Raw genomic sequence first — 16,125 nt, forward strand, 5'->3', positions numbered from 1 at the left:
ACTGGGTGGGAAATGCAGAGGAGGTGAGGAAGATCACTAATGTTTTTCTTTGTATATCTTTGAGTGTTTTCCTAGTTGAGGTGAACATGTATTTCTTTCATAATTTTGGAATGCATCTTAAAGCTTTACAAAAGTAGTTTGGAAGTGGGTTATGAAGAGTCAAGTGTTACATTGTGTGATAGGGAGCCACTGAAGATTTTTGAGTAAGGGAATGATATGGTCAGGAAAATTAACCCAGCAGGAGTATGTATAATGGATTAGAGGCAGGAGAGGTGGAGGATGGGCAGAACAATTAGAAGGTTCTTGTAGCAGCAGTTCAGTCAGAAACTAGTAAGAACTGAACTGTGATAGCAATAATATGTGAAGAAAGGAAGAGGAAAGGGGGCACAGGCTAGAGCCTTGAGACATACATGCCCAACACTGGGAGATGGTCGTGGGTGGCATGTTTTTCCATTAAATTGTGTCAACCAACACATCTTGCATCTTGAAACCCTGAATAAATGACTGTAATCCATGCATATTACTCTTCTCCAACCTCCTCCAGCATCCCCTTATTTGACATTTACAATAAAGGCATTCAAAATAATGTACATTTTCATGAGATTTGTATCATCTTCCTCATTAAGTTGAGAACATCTTGGAATGTGAGACCATACAGAATACTTACTGGTGGCCCCAAAAAGTGCAGTTTCATTCGTTCATCATAGTTGGTGGTTTACACAAATGCTGTTTCTTCATTTGTTCCTTGAAGGAACAGCCCCAGTCCCCTGGGAGTTTACCATCCAGTGAAGGGGACAGACTCTCAACAGGAAATTCTATTATAAGTGAGGGTAATGGGACGTGGGAGGACGCAGGAAAGTGATGTGTGAGCTGAGAACTGAAGGAAGAGGATGAGCAAGGCAGGTGAAGAGAAGGACAGGTCATTTCAGAGAGGCAGAGAAAAGCAGGAGCAAAGCCCTTGAGGTGGGGAGTAGCATGGCACACTTGAGGAACTAAAAGGAAGCCTTGGGTAGCAGGAGTTCTGGGTGAGGGGGTGTGGAGGCAGACCAAGGCAGAAAGGCAAGCTGGGGCAGAGCCAGTGTAGACCCGCCAGCTAGGGGAGGCAAGCTCAACTTGTTCTCAAGAACAATGGGAACCCGGATGCTTTTAAGCAGAAGAGAAACATGGTTGGATTTGCTTTTTAAAGAAGGCACGCTGGCTTGGGCTGGGACTACAGGATGCTCAATGGTCCGTTTTTCCCATTAGGCTGGGAGCTGGCCAGGGGCTGAGATGACCCCATGCCATTTATACCGTTCTCCTCTGTGCAGATCCCCCTCCTGCTCTGCACTGGCCTCAGCTGCAAATGGTTGTGGTTAACAGGCTGGTACTCCCCCATCAGAAAAGTAAAAGTCCCCCTCCCTCCAATACTCCCCCAGGGTAAGGAGTTGGGATGCTCCAGATCTGAAGAAAAGAAGGAATAAGGATAAGGATGGGATGTGGGTGAGGCAAGGCCGATTTATTCTCTCTGGGCCTCAATGTCTTTATCTATGAAATGGGGCATTCATGGTACCTACCTCAGAGAGTCGCTGTGGGCGAGGACATAATTCATACGAAATTTTCTAAATGGCACCTGGCACAAAATGAACAATCAAAAAGTGTTAGTTTTTGTTTTTGTTCTTCCTGAAAGATAGGTGGGGCCCTGTGATCACGGACTATATTCCCGACTGTCCGAGAGGATGGCTGCTCACATCCGCAGAGAGAGCGTGAGGACCCCTGGGCCAGGAGTACCAAATGACCTAAGTTTCAACAAATCTCACGTCCAAGTTTGGGCCTGGGATCCTAGTCCGCAGATGCTTCTGTTCCTATGACTTAAAAAGAGAGTACCCCCAGGTGAGGAAAAGGGAGCCGCCCTCTGCCCTCCCACGAAACCCGGTTCAGCCCGAGGCCTCCGGGGGCGGGGGCGCTTGGGGGGGCCGTGACCTGAGATCCCGCTCCGGGGCGGTGGGGGCGGAGCCTGGCCTGGAGCGGGCGGGCCCGCGCGGCTGATGGGCGGGACCGGCGCGTCAGCCCTCAGCCCCACCCCCAGCGGAAGTGCCGCCGGGCCCGCCCCTCCCTGCCGAGGCCCGTTCCCCTCGCCCCTCCCCCGGCCCACTCTTCCTGGCGCAATTCGGCTCCCGGAGCTGGTTCTGCCGGGGCCCCAGCACCGGTCCAGAGAGGAGGTCCCGGGTCCGCGCGTCTGGCTGTGTAGGACGGTGCTCTCTGTCCCTCCCACTCCCCAGCCCTCCCTTCCATTTCTCGGCTACCTGCGCGGCTGCAGGCGCCGCGGGGGACTGCACAGGTAAAGTCTCGGCAAGTGAGGGCGCAGGTGTGGGCGCCTCCTGGGTCAGGCGGGCAGGGGAGAGGCCGACGGCAAGTGCCTGGCTTTAAAAAGATTTTTTTTTTTTTTTTTTTTTACAGCGATTGTATTGACAGTGGGGGCTTGGGGAGGGCACACAAGGACCCTAGGAGCGCTGCAGGGCGCTGGGGAGACAGAGGGGCGGGACTGAAGCCCCGGGAGCTTGCGGGCCGGTTGAGCTAAGGCCCCGCAGCTTGCGCAGGCTCCGTGGTGCCTGGGAGGTGGTGCGCCGGTTGGGTGGGGGCGGGTCCAGGCCGCGGCGTTGGAGAATTGTCCCCCACCCAGTCCCCGAGGTGACTGGGTTTTGACAGTCTCCCCTCCCGGGTGCGCACATTCCCAGGTTTGGAGAATGAAAATCAATAAAATCGATGCAGTGGCAAAGAACACGAAATATGTTGGGTTATTATTATTTGTTTGTTAAATTTTGTTTTTTTTTTTTTTAAACTTGTTTCTTAGAAAAGGTGGTTTCGGCTTGGATAACGGCCTCAGAGAGGGACGAAAAACGCCCCCTGGTCTCCCAGCAGGGGCCGGGGGCCTGTCTTAGGTCCCAAGCCTCGAAAAACGTCCCGGGTCGGCCGTGCGGGGTCCGGCGGCGGGAGAGAAGCCCTGGGCACGCTCGGTTTCCGGATACGGCTACTCCCCGCACCTCACCCTCTGCCCTTTAGGGAAATGGCCCCCCTCCACCGACATTTCCTCGGTTCACCACCCCCACGCCCCAGGAACCGCGCCTCCTCCCCTCCCCCGCGCTCTCCCCGGCGCTTTAAATAATGATATTTGCATGCAGGGAGCGATTCATAAATATGTCAGGGCTGGTGAAATATAGGCAACATTTCAAACTTTCTATTTAAAAAACATGAATTATGGCCGCGGAAAATGTGTTCCCATTTAAAGGCGATACGAAGTATTTGGTGTCTCGTCCCCGGGCCCATCCATCACGCAGACAATAAAGAGAGTTTTTCGCCCTGACACCCGCGATTTATGGGCGCCCTTCTCTGCCCTCATCACTCACCCGCCGCGGCCGGCCTGGCGACAGGCCCCGCGGAGAGACGCGCGGCCGCCCCCGCGCGGGCTAGCGAGCGCACTTTGCGCCCTCGCCGGCCCCGCAAGATCTCGACTCCCAGAGGGAAGCACCCGCTCCCAGGAGTTGGGGGGGATCGGTCTTGAGGGTCTGGGCAGCCGAGTGGGAGCGGAAACCACACTGGTTCTCCCACCCCGTGCAGCCTCTCAGGGCTGGGGCCGAGCGCGCCGCGGCGGGGTTTTGCTAGCCTTTGCTGTGTCCTGGCCTCGCCGGCGCCGCGCCTGGAAGTTTGCAGGGCAGGCGGCGGGAAGTTATTTAAGAGCTGGCTCGAAGTGAGCAGAGAACTGGGCAGGGGGTTACCCAGGCCAATTCTTGGGCTATTCCGCCCCAAGGAACGTGAAGCTGTCCCCAAGCTTTCTTGAGCCCCGCCGGGCGGACGCTTCTGGGCTAATCTTTCTGCAACTTTTACAAAGCCGCTTCCTCCCCAGTTTGATCTCTGCAAACACATCCTGGGCGTCCGCGGCAGCTTGGAAACTATTTTTACCGTCTAGGGCCAAGGAGTTGCATTGAAATAAGGAAGGCGAGGCGCCTTCTCTTGCGTTTCGCCCTGGGCCAGGCTGGGTCACCCAGTGTCCTTTTTGCCCCCTCGCCCCACCCTTCGCGCGCCCTCCGGAGCCGCCATCGAATCTCTGTTGCTAACTTGCAGCGCTCTGGGGTTTCTTGGAGATCCAGGCTCAAGAGAGAGCCTTCGTCAAGGAAAGTTCGGGCTACCTCTGTAGGGGAATTTGCTTTCATTTTTCACTGCGGGCGAACCTGGCCAGGCGGGTTTCCGAAGCACCGGCAGAGCTGGGGGCTGCCAGGCAGTGAGAGGCCGCTCGACCTGGGGGCGCCGCTTGTCCAGCCTCCCTCGGAGGCCGGACTAGCAGCCGCCCAGGCACTAGGAGCCACCTCGAGTCCCGCGTTGGGCCGAGGTGTCGGCGTACACGCGAGCCGGGAGCCGTTTCCTGCAGGATGCCTGCGAGCTGGATTTATTCGGATAAATGCAGCGCAAACGACAGCCAGAGAAATCCCGTCGATTCTAAAAATGACAAGGTTTAATTTATTAGACTGAGATTCATGTGTAAGTGCAGGGAGATGAAAGTTATACAAACAGCTCCACGTCCACTGTGAACACCACTGATCGCTTCCAGCTTCCAGGGCATGTAATTAACACATCTGAATATTTAGATATAGAGAGAAATATAAAAATACTCTTAAATTCTCCGTGTGTGGACATATATTTCACTTGAAAAAATTATAGAACAAGTATCCTTTTACAGCCCCTGCTTGGGTGTCATCAGGGCTGGAGATAGAACTTATGTCCAAATAACCACCCAGAGAATATTATCTATAACCAGTGTGAGTCCCGCATCGCTGAGGGTTAGGGCATCTACAGATCTTTAAATATCTGCAGCGTGGCAGAGGTGAAATAAATATATTTAAGAAAAGCAGGCGCGAAGATAACCGAGCCACTGTGTCCAAACAATATTTCTGGGCATGGAAATAAATTTCCTACAAGGTCGGCAGTGGAGAGTGCAGACAAATGGAGAGGCTTTCGGAAACCCTGTGTGGGGGCCACCGGTCCTGGACCCCATGCACCATGCAAGTTGAAGTGGGCTCTATTGGATGTCCGTGGCCTCCCCGCGTGACTGCTGCGAGAGGCTCGGCCCTGACGCCCAATACTGCAGCGCCCTGGGGGTCCTCCGAGATACAGGCTACAGGCGCGAAGAGCCTTCGCGGAGCACTGAACCGACATATCAGGTAGCAGGCCTGAGCTCCCCCGGGCAGCCCTTTCCTCGCAGACACTTCAGCTACCCCTCAATCCTGGCTCCACCTGGCTCTGGCAGTGGCTGTTTGGGTCTATAGATGTGGAGGAAGAGCGCAGAAAAGGGCGGGTCCGGCTCGATTCCGAGGCATCCCAAAGCAGGAAGCGGAGGCCACCGGGAAGGAGGCCACGATTTTTGCGCCTTCTAGAAGTCAGGCCCCACCCATACTCTTGGGGCACTAACTTGAGGCCACAGAGGCAGTTATCTGGGTGTATTTACTTCTATCAGGCACACACACACAGTCACTACTGAGGCCCGGATGCCCCCGTGAGTCTTATCTATGTATTTGAAAAGCCCGGGCAACGCCAACAGCGAGGTCGGCAACGCTGCGGCTGTGAAATTCCAAGGCCAAATACTAATTCCAGAATAGGGCAATTGTCCACCAGTCTCTCTCCCTCTTTTTTTCCTCTTCACCCCTCCAAAACCACCCAACCCTTAAACAGGAGCAGAGCTTCTCAGAGCCCCTGCTCGGAAAGAGATTAGAGAGGACTTTGCCATGAGTTTCTAGGAACTGCACACTCCTGGGGCAACCCTGCCGCGGGAGAAATACCGCGTGCCCTGAGAACGTCCTACTCCAGGCAGTGTGACTGCGCACGAAGGTTTATACCGCACACCGAGAAGAGGGAGCCAGAATGGGAAATACTCTCTGGCAAGTAAGAAAAGGGAAAAGGAAATGAAGGAAAGAGATGGGGGAGCCCAGAAAGACGCGGGAGAGGAAACAAAAAGGAGAAGGGAGACAGAAAAAAGAAATGACAGGCAGGAGAGGCGCGCCGAGGAGAGCGCAGGCCGTGGCGAGACCCCGGGACAAGGCCGGGCCGCGGCTTCTGCACGCCAGGCTTCTCCCCTGCCCCCCGCAGCGGCGAGGGCCGCACGGGACTGTCCCCTACTGGCCCCGCGAATCTGGGCCTTGCTCCCAGTCCGGTGGGGCGGACCTGGGTGCAAAGGCCTCCGCGCGCGCTTTCTCTCCCTGCTCCCTGGGACCGGGAGGCGGGGCAGGACAGGGGTGGGGAGGCCCCCGGGGGCGCGCGCCAGTCCGGGACTGTTTGGGTGCTCTGGACCAGGCTTTCCAGCTCGCCGGGCCTGACCTGTCAGGCGGATTATCTTCGAGGGAGATTAATAGGGGAGGCGGGCTGCAATAATAATCGTTTTGTTTGATGTGACAACTCTGATAGGCGTTGATTTACTTACAAACTGATAGGCTTTTAATTGAGCGCCTCCGCCGAGCCCGAGATGAAAGGGAAGCGGCGGTGAAAGGCGGCCCGCCTGCCCTCCGGCCTCAATACTGATTAGCCATCTCGACAGTGAATAGTTCAAGGCATTTTCAAACTTTTTTCCTCGGCTCTCTCCCCTTCCTTCTCCTCCTCCCACCCCCTCCTCCAATGTCTGCCTTGCCCACTCCTTTTTTAGAGAAAACAAATCATTTCCATTGTGTGCAAATAAAATCCGCAGGACATCCAAGCCAACCGCTGCTGGGGGTTGGAGGCTTCAGGCCTGGCGCAGAGTAATTAATGGTCCCCACCCCCGGACCCGCGCGGCCTTCGGTGGTTTGGCCTCCTGCGCGAGGTGCGCAGGCTCGGACGCTGGCGCCTCCCAAAAGCCCCGGGCGTGCAGGCCCCCAGGCGCCCCCAAGCGCTCGGACCCTCGGAGTGGAGTTTTGAGAAAAGCGAACGCACGCTGACCACTACCCGCACCCACGCAGCACACCGCAGCCCTACGAGCGTGTGCGGCCACATCGGGGAACGCGGGAGCCACTCCCCGCCCCCCCCCATTCCCCCACCCCCCCCCCCCCCCCCACTTCAGGTGCTGAGGCTGCCTCCCCTGAGCCGCCGGCGTAATAAGATGCTGGAATTAGAGGAGAGGGGGAAGAGCTGAGTCTGGAGGCTGGGGAGGGAGGGGAGGGACGCCCTTGGCTGTGTCACCCCCAGCCCTGCCGCAGCCCCCAGAATTTCAGTGCCCGGGCCTCGCGGGGAGGCCGCGGCTACAGCAGCCCAAAGCTGGGCTCGCGGCGTTGGGAGCACTACCATTGGTTGGGTCGACACCTAGACGGCCGCGCACTCAGTGACCAGGCACACATGGGCACACCCGAAGGGTAAGAGCGGCTTCACAGACGCGCTGCCCCGCAGAGACAGCGTAGGACTGTCCCGCCCTCCGAAACGCGCAGCTGGGACTCGCTCCCCGGAGACCAGACCACCTGTACAGCGTGGGGCCTCGCCACTCGCTCGCCGACTGACCTTCCTCAGATGTCGCACGGACACTACAAACCCCCTTGAATGCAGGTGTGCTCTTACACACTCACATTGACAAACACCAGCCCCAAACACACATCGCCTCATTCCCCTCTTCTCTCCAAATGAGCTTCAGTCAAGTTACCATCTCATGAAGTTTACCAACCCAAAGAATCAAGGGATAAAATCCAAACGCAGAAAAAGAATGCCTAGGAGCAAATTCTAAAACTCACCCCAGAAAGTTCTCGGAACCCTTGCGGAGTGGGAGACAGAGAAAGAATTGGGGGAGGGGAGTGAGGTGGGGAAGGGGAGTGAGATGGGCCAAGAGGAGAGGGCGAGCACGCCGAGGGCAGGTTCTAGCCCCGACCGCGCGCGTACCCAGCTCAGCCCCGGGTGCGCGCCGGTCGAAACCGGGTCTCCAGGCTCGGCCCCCGCCCCCCGCGCGGGCACAGACTGGCTACCGACTCCCAGAGCTCCCAGCCCCACCATTTATCAAAAGGACTTGACAACAAAAGAAGAGCCGGGGCGGGAAAGCGGAGGAGGGGAGATTCAAAGTCTTCCAAGTCGTTCCGAGGAAGGGGGTGTGTCCTCCTCACCCACCCACCCCCTCATAATTTCTGCGAGTTTCTGGAGGAGACCCTCGAACCCGCTCCAGACGCTATCAGAGCCCCGATAACTCACGCAGCGCCACAGGCATGCATACACACTGGGCACCCAGGTCCAGGTACCCGGTGGCATGCACAGCGCCTCCCCTTTTCTTCCCAAACAACTCGAGTGACGGTGCAAATCGAGGGGAACGCGGCAGTCCCGCTCCGCTTCCCTGGAAGAATCCGCGTTCCCACAGGCAGCCGCCTCCTCCCTCTCTCGCTCCTTCCCTTGGCTCTCCCAGCGCAGGTCGTTCCGACTCGGCGTTCCAATAAATTCTCGAGGGCAGCCCCAAGTGACCCTGGCTCCCCAGCCTACGGGGATGGCGGCAGGTGGGAGAAGGTCGGGAAAGGGGCATGAGTGGGCCTGAGACGTTTCTCCCCCATACACCCATGGCCAGGCCTCTTCTTCGCAGCCTCTCAGCCCTGGTTACGACCCGAGGGGGTCAAAGAATTGAGGCGAGGTTTACCCCACCATTGACCTCCAGGATTCGAGGTTCCTTGGTGGTGTGGCTCTTAGAAGTCTCCGAGTTTGGGGTTAGGGAACTACGGAGGGTGGCAGCCTGACCTCCGCAAGCTACACGCCCCCCCGGGGACTAGCGGCGGCGGGGTGGGGTGGAGGGAATCTCCCGTGTTAGACGTTGCCGCCGCTGGTCTCGGGTACCCGGAGCCGCGCCCGAACTCCGCGACCCGAACAGACTGAAGCCCCCAGAGGTGGAAGGGCGTCTCTCCGACAACGAGAGGGCAGGCGCGCACTCCAGGCCTGCGCACCCCTCTCGGCGCCCTGGGCGCACCTGCGCACTTTACTCTCGCTATTCATTTTCCTGACACCGTGCGCCTCTTTCCCCTCTTTCATTCTTTTTCTTAGAGCCCCCATCCCACCCCACCCCCATCCCAGGAGGCCGCTCCTCCTTTCCCCTCCTCCAGTTCCCTCTCGATCTCTTCCTTCCTCTCCGTCTCTCTCTCCCTCTCTCTTTTTCCCTTCAAGTCGCACCCGCCTTGTAATCAGCAACAAAAGCTGACATAAATCACGGGAGGATTGACAAGAGCTGACAAATAACTGATTGATTGCGGTCGAGGAACATTGACAATTGATGGAGGGGTGGAGATGCCCAAAGAACGGGGGGAGGGAGGAAAAGAGGTGGAAGGGGAGAGTAAGAATGGGGGGTTGGGGGAGAGACTGAGTGTGAAACAGAGGAAACATGTGATCCCCGCTGCTGCCCCAATCTACGCGTCCCCGGGCGTCACGTGGCCGGGAAGGGCGGAGAGCCCAGCGCGCATCGCGGTGTTGAGCCGCCGCCGCTGCGACTGCCCATCTAGCTTCTGGTTTCTCCGCCGCGGAATCTGAGGAAATCAGAGCGGGCGGGCGGGCTTCTTCCAGCTCCGGCTCCCCCACCTTGCCTTCTTACCCTGGTGGCCGCGCTGCGCCGCGCGGGATCTCGATTACTGCGAAGGAGAAAACACTGGGTGTGCGGGTTCCTTTAGCCCCTGGAGTTGACAGTCCGGCCGGTGTCCACACTCCCACTGGTGCTCCTTCTGGACACCCCCGCAGTCTGTTCCTCACGCGCACTCCCCTCCAAAAGAAGGTTTCAGTTTATTTTCGAGCTGGGGAAAGGAAGAACGACGAGGAGGAAAAAAGAGGGAGGCGGCGGATGGCAAACGTAGAATAAATGTCCATCTCGTCCTCGGAGCGAAATCGAGGGAGGGGACACACGGGGGGGGGGGCGGCGAAGAGGGAGCTGCCCATTAAAACCAGCTCTGAGAGTCCTGGCGGCGGCGGCGGCGGCGCGGGACGCGTCACATCCCCTTGACCCTCCAATCACCTCGGGCTCCCATTTGATTGGAAGGCGGCAAAGGCTTTAATCTCCCCCTCGGTGCAGCTGCTTTTGAAGTGAGTTTCCTCGCCAGAGCCCCGGCTGGACACGCAGCGGCTCACATCGCAGAGCGCAGCGTCGGCGCGGGGCAGTGAGAGCGCAGCGCAGGGGAGCAGCCCCAGGCGGACACCGCAAGCCGCCCGGCACTCCCGCAGTCCAGCCGGCTCCTCCAGCCCGGCCACGGCTCCACTGCGGGCCACCCAGGATTACTCGCGTCTGGCTCCAGGCGCCGAGAAGGCGCGCTGGGCGCCCGTGGCCGCCGCGCCAGCTCCTCCTCCTCCCGCTGCTCCTGCTCCCCGGGCGAGCGCGCAGCCCCGAGCCCGCCCCGCGCCTCCCGGAGCCCTCCCCCCCGCTGCTCCCATGCGCGCGGGTGGGTCATGAGCACAGCGCCCTCGCTTTCTGCCCTAAGAAGCAGTAAGCACAGCGGCGGCGGCGGCGGCGGAGGCGGTGCGGACCCTGCCTGGACCAGCGCGCTCTCTGGAAATAGCTCCGGCCCCGGCCCAGGCTCGTCCCCGGCCGGCAGCACCAAGCCTTTTGTGCACGCCGTGCCTCCCTCTGACCCCCTGCGCCAGGCCAACCGCCTGCCAATCAAGGTGCTGAAGATGCTGACGGCACGAACTGGCCACATTTTGCACCCCGAGTACCTGCAGCCCTTGCCTTCCACGCCCGTCAGCCCCATCGAGGTAAGGACCCTCTCTCTGGATCGCACTGGGACCACTACCCTGGTTGCCACCCTAGGGCTTTCTTTTTCTCGGCATGTGGGCGGGGGTGGGGGAGTCGGAGTGATTCAGCTCCCGAATGGGGGAAGAGGCTACTGCTTCCGTACCTCAAAACTAGGGCGGAAAAGGGGGAGGAAGTGGAATGGGGCGTGAATGCTAGGAAGCAAGGCTGCAAATACTTGTTTCTCCTTTTGATATGAAAGCCCCTACCCCGACCCAGGCCCCCTTCACTCGGCACCGAAGGCAGGCGGAGGTCTGAAATACGGTTTCAAAGTCGCCGTCCTCCGGATCCCCAGAAGCCAGTGTGTGCACACAGCCTCTGAGGCGCCAGCCGCCCAAGCCCTTACTCCGAAGAATTAAGGAGTGTTTGTGGGGAGGGGGTACAGTTCTGGGTCTAGGAATCGAAAACCGAAACGTTTTGCTTTTTAAAAATCTAGTTAGCGCTCAGAGAGGGCAGGAAAGATGCTGCTGGGGGTGGTGGTTGGGCGGGGGAAGCAATCTGCTGCCTTTCCCAAGGGCGAGAATGTTTGTTTGTGAGTGGGTGTTGAAGACGGGGTGCCGCCTAGAATTGTGCCTCGGGGCTGGGAGGATCTTCGTGGGCTGTTGCGGAGAGGCATTTGAACCCCAGAAGCCAGGATTCTAAAGGGTTTCCACTTCTTTCTCTGTGTGACCCACCCCCCCATCGTCTGACCCCGCAGCTCGATGCCAAGAAGAGCCCGCTGGCGCTGTTGGCGCAAACATGTTCGCAGATCGGGAAGCCCGACCCCTCGCCCTCCTCCAAACTCTCCTCGGTTGCCTCCAACGGGGGCAGCGCGGGCGGTGCCGGCGGCGGCGCCGCGGGCGACAAGGACACCAAATCGGGCCCCCTCAAGCTGAGCGACATCGGCGTGGAGGACAAGTCGAGTTTCAAGCCGTACTCCAAACCCGGCTCGGATAAGAAGGAGCCGGGAGGCGGCGGTGGAGGCGGTGGCGGTGGCGGGGGCGGCGGCGGGGGTGTTTCGGCGGAGAAGTCGGGATTCCGGGTACCGAGCGCCACCTGCCAGCCATTCACGCCCAGGACAGGCAGCCCGAGCTCTAGCGCCTCGGCCTGCTCACCGGGAGGTATGCTGCCCTCGGCCGGGGGTGCCCCGGAGGGCAAGGACGACAAGAAAGACACCGACGTGGGCGGCGGCGGCAAGGGCACCGGGGGCGCCTCGGCCGAAGGGGGACCCACGGGGCTGGCACACGGCCGGATTAGCTGCGGCGGCGGGATTAATGTGGACGTGAACCAGCATCCAGATGGGGGCCCGGGGGGCAAGGCTTTGGGCTCAGACTGCGGCGGTTCATCGGGCTCCAGCTCCGGCTCCGGCCCCAGCGCGCCCACCTCCTCCTCAGTGCTGGGCTCTGGGCTGGTGGCTCCCGTGTCACCCTACAAGCCGGGCCAGACAGTGTTCCCTCTGCCTCCCGCGGGCATGACCTACCCAGGCAGCCTGGCCGGGGCCTACGCCGGCTACCCGCCCCAGTTCTTGCCACACGGCGTGGCACTCGACCCCACCAAGCCAGGCAGCCTAGTGGGGGCGCAGCTGGCGGCGGCCGCGGCCGGGTCTCTGGGCTGCAGTAAGCCGGCCGGCTCCAGCCCCTTGGCCGGAGCGTCTCCGCCGTCCGTGATGACAGCCAGTTTGTGTCGGGACCCGTACTGCCTCAGTTACCACTGCGCTAGCCACCTGGCAGGGGCGGCGGCCGCCAGCGCTTCGTGCGCACATGATCCGGCCGCTGCGGCCGCGGCGCTGAAGTCCGGATACCCCTTGGTGTACCCCACGCACCCGCTGCACGGTGTGCACTCCTCGCTAACGGCCGCCGCGGCTGCTGGCGCCACACCGCCCTCCCTGGCCGGCCACCCCCTCTACCCCTACGGCTTTATGCTCCCTAACGACCCGCTCCCCCACATCTGCAACTGGGTGTCGGCCAACGGGCCGTGCGACAAGCGCTTCGCCACGTCAGAAGAGCTGCTGAGCCACTTGCGGACCCATACGGCATTCCCCGGGACAGACAAACTGCTGTCGGGCTACCCCAGCTCGTCGTCTCTGGCCAGCGCCGCCGCGGCCGCCATGGCTTGCCACATGCACATCCCCACCTCGGGCGCGCCGGGCAGCCCTGGGACGCTGGCGCTGCGCAGCCCCCACCACGCGCTGGGACTCAGCAGCCGCTACCACCCCTACTCCAAGAGCCCGCTTCCCACGCCCGGCGCCCCCGTGCCGGTGCCCGCCGCCACCGGACCCTACTACTCCCCCTACGCCCTCTACGGACAGAGACTGACCACCGCCTCGGCGCTGGGGTATCAGTGAGGGCGGCCGGGAGGGCTAGCGAGGGAGAGGAAGGAGCTGGGGGAGGGGAGGAGCCCAGGGAAGGGCGGGATTACGGCCCAGGCTGCTGACACCCGCGCGTGGGGAGGACTCGGGCCACGAAAGGAAATAAATATATACCTTATCTACCCGACAGCAGCGACCGAGACCCAGTGGGACACTCCCCTTCTCCCCACTCTCACCTCCCCACCCAAACTTTATAAAAGTTGAAAAAATATCGTTTGACTTTTTATAGAAAAAGAAGGAAAAAATAATTGAGAAAGTGTTCATCTGAGGACTGCATCGGTGGACACTGGTATTTATTTATGTTAGCTCCAAGCGGACCCGTGGTTCAAAAGTGCATTATTTAGTTTGAGCTCTGTAGGTAAAAAGGAGGAGGGAAAAAATTTAAAACTTGAGGGTAAAAATGTGGAAAACAAACCCTCCCATCCCTTGTAGATTATAAATAAAAGCAAAACCGCCACAGAACTAGAGGTCTTCTCTTTAATGTTACTTTAAAATTGCTATGATTGTATTGTACGTTATTTAATGTCTGATTGAAACACAAATTTACATGCATGTTTGTTACAAAAAATGAAAAAGTCACAATTTGTCAGCTCTGATTTAAAATTGCAATTATTTTTAAGGTGTATACCATCGAAGAGAATGGGTATTTTTTTGTATGTATTCTGGAAGAAAACAACAAAAAAAAAGGTTAAAAAATTCTATTCCAAAACCTCATTTGCCTTATTTTGTTCTTTAAAAGGAACACTTAACTATTTTTAATTTTTAAGTCTACCCGCTGAGAAGGGGACAAGGTTTACGTCATGTACTAAAATAATAGACAATGTATCGCTTTAAAGATTAAAATTCCGTATATTTGATGTATTAAAGGGTTTTACTTCTTCTTATCTTTTTTATTTTTTGGTTAAAGAGAGCATGGCAGTTTCGGCCGCAGTGGGTTCCGGGGCCTCACTGCTACTCCTTCTTCCCGGGACCGTGGCCGAATTTCCGATCGCTTTGTTGTGATTTTCTGGGAGGCAAAGGCGTCGGAATGGGCGACCAGCCACGAAGTTGGCTTTGGGGAACATAATTATAGAGGATATCTCACTATTTGGAAAGATAGTGTCCCCTGCTATCAATCATTTCGTTTTTATTTCAATCTTCTCGTGGCAGCTGGCTTTTTAAAAGTGAAAGGGGGTGTGTGGCGGGGAAGAGGGTTTTTGTTAAATTTCCCTCCTGAGCTTTTTGGGCGTTTGGGTTTCGTTTTGTGCAGAGTGGAGCAGGCTGGGACTCGCCGGCTGGGCCTGGGCCGGGGCCTCGGGGACGTGGGGCTGCGCGCTGCCCCTGCGTTGGCTTCCAAGCCTCCCCTGCCCACGGCAGGCAAGCCGAATACACTGGGAGGCGGAGGGGCGTTAGGGAAACCTGTGTCCCGGGCTGGGAAGGGAACGCCGGGACCCTTTGGTCCCTCGGGAAGAGTGTGTCCTCTTTTCTTCTTCTGGCTGCCCACGGCCTTCTAAACGCTTCCCCTCCCCTAACCCACGCCCCCACCCCTACCGCCGGCTCCTTCCTCCCTCCAGAGTCGGGACCCGGGGCAGGCCGGCGCCACCGCTGCTTTTCCCCGTCCGGGTGGCTCTGCGGCAGGCGCTCTATTCCAGTCCGCGCCGCAGGAGAGCGCGCCCGGCCAGGGACCCGGCAAGCCCCTTCAAGTGCGGCCCCAAGAGCGTCCCGGCGCCCAGGCCCGGCCTCTCTGGGGCTATCAGGTGGGCACCTAAGGCTCCGCTCTGCAGAAGCACGGCGGGAGTCTGGGTCCGGGCGCAGCTCCCAGCTCTCCCCAACTTGGGCCGCAGGACAGAGCTGCCCGAAGCGCCGAAGGAAGCACGCAGAAAAGAGTCCCAGTCCCTTTTGCGGGGAGGGGGCCCGAGACCCAGCGCCCCCTCCCAGACGCTCCAAGCCTGGGCGCTAGCCCTGGTCCTCCAGCTGGTTGGGAGCTCTGAGCCCAGAGCTCCCTTTCCGGGGATTCCGGACCATGGAGTCGGGGCTGTGAGAGCGCACCCCAAACTCCCCGCTCCTTGGGGTCAAGCTCTTCTGGGTTCTCTGACACTCGGGATCCCCTCGGCGCTCAGGTACCCCCGTTGCCTCTGGGGACTCACGGCCGCGCGGAGTCAGTCTTTGGCCTCTCGCCTGCGTCGCACAGCCCGCGGCCCCTGCCGCCATTTGCACCGGGGTTGGTGACTTTGAGATTTTCCACCCTCCTCCTAGGGCCAGCCTCACGGCTGCAGGGCCTTTACCCGGGTTGCATGCAAAGCCACCCTTAGCGACCTCCCGGATGCTGCGGGGAGCGCGCGTGCTGCTGCCTGGAACTGACTTGGTGGGGACTCTGGCTCCGCTGCCGTCTCTGCACCCCTGACCCTGATGTCCGGACGTTGCGAGACCCTGGGAAACGGAGCTGGCGCGGAAGAGGACCCCTGGCCCACAGCGTCCTCAGACGCCGCGGCCCAGCTCCCACTCTGGTCCCGCCGAGAGAAGCTGGGCTGGGCCTGGTTCCTTGAGAATCCTGGCCAGAGGGCTTGTCAGTCAACCCGGCCTCTCGGACAGACATCCCGCGCCCTGCAGGTGGGAGAGCGGGCGACCGTAGCGGTGCTGCAGCAGGGGTCCCACGCTCCAGTGCCCACGGCTGGGGACCTGAAAGCCAGGCATCTACCACCCTCTCACCAGCAGCAGCCACTCACTCCTGGCCACTGCGACCCACAAACTGTGCCTCTTTTCCCTAGCGTCTTCGGACAGGGGTCCCTGAGCCACCACACCTTGCCGGCTGGGAAGGACCTAGACATTCCCGTACCCTGGGATTCAGGCCTGGGACCGGCAGGGAGACGAACCCGGGATGTTCGTGCCTTCATGCTTCTTGGTATTTTATCAGCACAACCCAAAACCAACGTCCCTTAAAAGTTTGATGAGAACCCTTCCGGGAGCAGCTACACAGAGGCACAGCGTTCCGGTGCTGGGGCGCCCGGGGGTGAGGACAGAAAGGATTCCCCGACGTGTTGGACGGATCCGAGTCACCCCGGGCGCCCGGTAAGTGAAG

The 16,125-nt window shown here is 59.2% G+C and overlaps 1 protein-coding gene and 1 long non-coding RNA gene across 2 annotated transcripts; one reads left to right on the plus strand and one right to left on the minus strand.

The window, feature by feature from the left end:
• Window positions 1–424: 424 nt before the first annotated feature.
• On the minus strand, window positions 425–2,574 carry LOC112631761. The gene is made up of 3 exons (XR_003121188.1): window positions 2,283–2,574; window positions 1,554–1,609; window positions 425–1,440 (listed from the first exon to the last, which is right to left on the minus strand). It is a non-coding gene; the product is annotated as an uncharacterized LOC112631761 (long non-coding RNA).
• Window positions 2,575–9,902: 7,328 nt separating this feature from the next.
• Window positions 9,903–13,947, plus strand: ZNF503 (zinc finger protein 503). The gene is made up of 2 exons (XM_025397228.1): window positions 9,903–10,683; window positions 11,418–13,947. Exons 1-2 carry the CDS (start codon window positions 10,378–10,380, stop codon window positions 13,041–13,043), a joined length of 1,932 nt encoding a protein of 643 aa, XP_025253013.1. The 5' UTR covers window positions 9,903–10,377; the 3' UTR covers window positions 13,044–13,947.
• Window positions 13,948–16,125: the final 2,178 nt, after the last annotated feature.

The sequence above is a fragment of the Theropithecus gelada genome, chromosome 9 (genome assembly GCF_003255815.1).
Source record: "Theropithecus gelada isolate Dixy chromosome 9, Tgel_1.0, whole genome shotgun sequence".
NCBI lineage: Eukaryota > Metazoa > Chordata > Mammalia > Primates > Cercopithecidae > Theropithecus > Theropithecus gelada.

Excerpts from the sequence above, each read along its gene's own strand:
- ZNF503 (XM_025397228.1), top strand. The coding sequence starts at position 10,378 with ATGAGCACAGCGCCCTCGCTTTCTGCCCTAAGAAGCAGTAAGCACAGC. Across the intron at positions 10,684-11,417 it reads CGCCCGTCAGCCCCATCGAG|CTCGATGCCAAGAAGAGCCC; the intron begins GTAAGGACCCTC and ends CTGACCCCGCAG.